Source organism: Buceros rhinoceros, unplaced genomic scaffold (assembly GCF_000710305.1).
Source record: "Buceros rhinoceros silvestris isolate BGI_N320 unplaced genomic scaffold, ASM71030v1 scaffold12947, whole genome shotgun sequence".
Classification (NCBI taxonomy): Eukaryota; Metazoa; Chordata; class Aves; order Bucerotiformes; family Bucerotidae; genus Buceros; species Buceros rhinoceros.
This window is the reverse complement of record NW_010424072.1, coordinates 1-4070: the sequence shown is the minus strand read 5'-3', so window position 1 is coordinate 4070 and position 4070 is coordinate 1. Positions and strand designations below refer to the sequence as shown.

The 4070-nt window shown below is 41.2% G+C and overlaps 1 protein-coding gene across 1 annotated transcript in view; it reads right to left on the bottom strand.

Annotated features, from left to right (window-relative positions):
• Window positions 1–202, bottom strand: part of LOC104497413 (pleckstrin homology domain-containing family H member 1-like) — a 5850-nt gene extending 5648 nt beyond the window's left edge. Inside the window, exon 1 of the mRNA XM_010140661.1 lies at window positions 183–202. Within this exon, the coding sequence (XP_010138963.1) occupies window positions 183–202 (20 nt within the window). The remainder of the gene's footprint in view (window positions 1–182) is intronic.
• Between the last annotated feature and the right edge of the window lie 3868 nt (window positions 203–4070).

Below are 4070 nucleotides of genomic sequence, written 5' to 3'. Positions count from 1 at the left end.
GCAGGAAATAAGAGACCCAATTAGCAGGCTTTATTTCCGAAATTGAAGCAGCATTCTTGTAAAACAAAGCTTCCTTGTATTTTTTATTCCCTTCACACATGCAGTTCCTTTGACCATGACCGTTAGTCATCATGGCGAGATGACTAATGGGGGTTGAAGACATTAGCTTGCAGAATGCTTACCAGAACCATTCCTCATGCATGCCTAGTTACAGCTCACACCATCTAATTAAAATATTAATTTAAAGCTTCATCTATGACTATATATTCCACTACACAAGACAGTAATTCCAGTGGATCAGTTTGGTTTTATGTCACTTTAACACCGTTAAAACTATATTGATCTTACACATCTTATCAGAGTCCTTGGTGTTAGAACAGCCCAACCTTGGAAAGACCTTATCAAAATATCCTTGCTGTCCAGTCTAGGCACATTCCATTCCGACAAAATAATAGGGCAAAGTTTCCCTTCTGAAACAAACACTGTCTTATGGGTCAAAAGCAGTAACTTCAGCTTCCACCTCTGTTATACCAACTAACGAAGCTGACGCAAATTTGTTTCACCATTACAGTGAACAAAATCTTCATACATTCAAGTTAGAACTTTTGTCTTTTTTGGGGTTTGGTGTGGCCTTTGTTTCGCCTGCAAAGAGAATTCACATGCAGAAAGCTGTTCATTGTTCTCATACACAGCTCTTCATTTGCTGTAATTCAGAATTCCTGCCTGTATTATAAATTATGAATTTGTTCCAGTTTTTTGTTTAGATCTTTGTCTCGTACTTCCCTTTCTCATCGTCGAAATTTTAACATTTCTTTCCTTATAAAGTCTGGGCACTGCTACTACATGTCTCCTCTACAGCTCATGCAATTGAGAACACTGTTCTTGTGTCTTTTCCATCTTTGTGATTACTCATTTAACTGCTCCAGCACAATGTTCCAGCATACTTGTTTTCACTGGTGATTTTTCCCCCAGGTCTCTTCCTCTCACCTAACGTACATTATTTAGCTATGTTTTAGGATCTAGGCAAATGAAATTGTGCCAACTGTGTCTTAATGTGCTACAGCTAGTTCTTAACTAATTTTAAGTCTATTCTGCTATTGCAAAGTACTTTGGGGTTTTACCTCTAGGCCATATACCTTCTTTTATACATATACCACAAGCCAAAGTCATCACATCTCATGTAGGATTAGAACTCATCTTAGCTAAAATAGTTTTGGCACTAACAGTACTATAAATTACTGGACTCCTACAGAGATATATGTAGTCTAGAAATGTTTAATTAACAGAAGTAGTGAGGCCAACCAGCAAAGCACAATACCTGTTCTTATAGGTCAACTTCACAATTCTTGTGCCTCCTTCATATTTCCCGGGATGCAATTCTTTTAAGGCTTGTTCCCATTTAGAAATGACATCACAGATCTTTTAAAAATATCATGGAGAGAGGAGAGACAAATTGAGGTAAAATGTATAGTCAGGGCTTGAAGACAAGTAGAAAAAAGCATTGCGGATCACAGAAGATAAAGCAACAGACTATCAGCATAAACACAGCCAAAAATGGCAAAACAATTCCTTTTTCTGTTGCACAGTATGGAAAAACTAAAGCATTCTAACTGAAAACTCCAGCTCTAATCTGCAGGGGACTCGTATAAATGGATCCTGGTCTGGTATCAACTCTGTGCTATGTCTACATTGGCAAGTAGTAAAGCCCAGGAGGAGCAGATCTGCACAGAGAAACACCTGTTCCTAAGACTCTGTGCCACACCATTAGAGTTTCAAAGGGGTCCTCTGGATTGCTTTACTCTGAGCAAGTGGCCTGAACGCCACTTTGTGTGTTGGATCACATCTTCCACTTCACGTTTCTCATAAAAAAATCCGTTTCATGCTCTCTAAGATTGCTCCTTAATGTGAATCAAAGCATGGTTAATAGGAATGATGGGTAGGTTTGCTTCAAAAGTGTCCTCCTGACCCAATAGCTTCCAAGTTGGTAACTCAAACATATTTTTAGTAATAACATGGTTAATTCCTTTGGTTAATTCAGATCCTCTTGGTCATTCCAGTCCTTCTACAAGTGGTCTAATAAAGGCCGCTACTTCTCTTTTGATAGCATCTCAGTAAAAGGAATGTGAACATAAGAAGCCACATAAAATACATAATCAGATATCCTAATCCTCTCTTAAGAAGCTATTGAAGTTACCTTGGCAAGTAAATAATAACGAGTTAATAACCAGTAAAAGTGATGCCTTTGATTGTCTCAAGCTCCCTCCTTTACTGTAGTATCTCATCTCTCCAAATGGTGGTTCAGTTACCAGCAAAGCTCCAGACTGTCTGATCTATATCAGGCCATGAAAGCCGTGTATATAATTTAGCACTGTCGGTGGTTGTTTCTTTTTCAAACCACCTAATTTAAAGTTATTGGTATCTTCTCCTTCTGTTGCCCAATGTGAAATTTTACACTGTAAAACTGAATGTTCCCTACAGGTATGGGGCTTCTTCAAAGTTGCCACTACTACTGTTCCTCCATCAATGCCATGCAACATTATTCTCCCAGATTTGTACCGAAGTCATGTATGTCTCCTTCATGGCCGCTAGTCTGCTCACGTAAGGCAGTCATCCAGCTGCAGCCTGGGTAAAAATCTCCATATGAAAGGCACAGATGTTAATACTTTATCTGTTTTCCTTTTCCCTTGATCTGAGGCATTCCTCTCCGGTTTTTTAGAAGGCACTCAGCAGAGCTTTCTCCCATAAGTACACTCATCAACAATGAAAGCCTGAGTTATCTGGAGACAGCAAAGAGACGCTTCATAATCTAACAGATGGGATTTATATAGGTATGCCAAGAGACTCACAGCCTAACATAAATTTGTCTCAGGAGTTGGTTGCCATATCTGATCATGCTAGCTAGCTCAGTCATGTTTTAGTTTTTAGTCAAGACAGACTTTGATGTGCTAAAATCTGAGTTAAAGACTTTTTAAAAATTGACCAATTTATCACCTACTAAAGAAAGAAGAAACTAGTATCTCAGACCAGACTGAGCTAATTATAGCATCATAGAATCGTTTAGGTTAGAAAAGACTTTTAAGATCATCGAGTCCAGCCATAAACATAACACTGCCAAGTCCACCACTAAACCATGTCCCTAAGCGCCTCTTCCCTGAGCAGCCTGTTTCAATGTTTGATTATCCTTTCAGTGGAGAGATATTTCCCAATATCCAATCTAAACCTCCCCTGGTGCAACTTGAGGCCATTTCTTCTCATCCAATCACTTGTTACTTGGGAGAGCAGATTGAGCCCACCTCACAACAACCTCCTTTCAGGTAGTTGTAAAGGGTGGTAAGGTCTCCCCTCACTCTCCTTTTCTCCAGGCTAAATAACCCCAGTTCCCTCAGCTTCTCCTTGTAAGACTTGTCCTCTTTCCCCAGCTTTGTTGCCCTTCTTTGGACACTCTCCACACCTCACTGTCTCTCATTTGGGATATTTTTCCCTCTCTCCTCGAGGCTGTGGGCAGTGACATTGGAAGAAACAGACGGATCCAGTCTATGGCTCCATGGCTGGTGTCAGCACCACAATTTTGGGTTTTTTGACAAGGGGATGGTCTACATGACATGAGGCTCACTGGTGTCAGATGAGATTCACCTTTCTCAAAGGGGGAAGAGGGTCTTTGCTCAGGAGCTTGCAGGGCTTATTGACAGGGTTTTCCACTAGACTTGAAGGGAGAGGGGGATAATATCAAGCGTGCTGTGACAAACTGTGGGATGACACGCCATGGTTAAAGGGACAGAATGCTAGCAAAGGCCCTCAGCCTGTTGCTGTGGGGTGTGCTGGGGACACTGTAGCACAGTTGAAGTCCTATGGAGATAAGCCAGGGGCTCCCGAGGTAATAGGAACCAACAGGGAATCATCGGTGAAATATCTCAAAGGAAGTAAGGGGTGTTCCTCCAAGAAGGTGACATGGCCGACAGCCCAGCTGAAGTGCCTCTACACCAACAAATGCAGCATGGGCAACAAGCAGGAGGATTTGGAAGCTACTGTGCTACTAGAAATCTACGATGGGCTGCAAGATGGGGACCAGG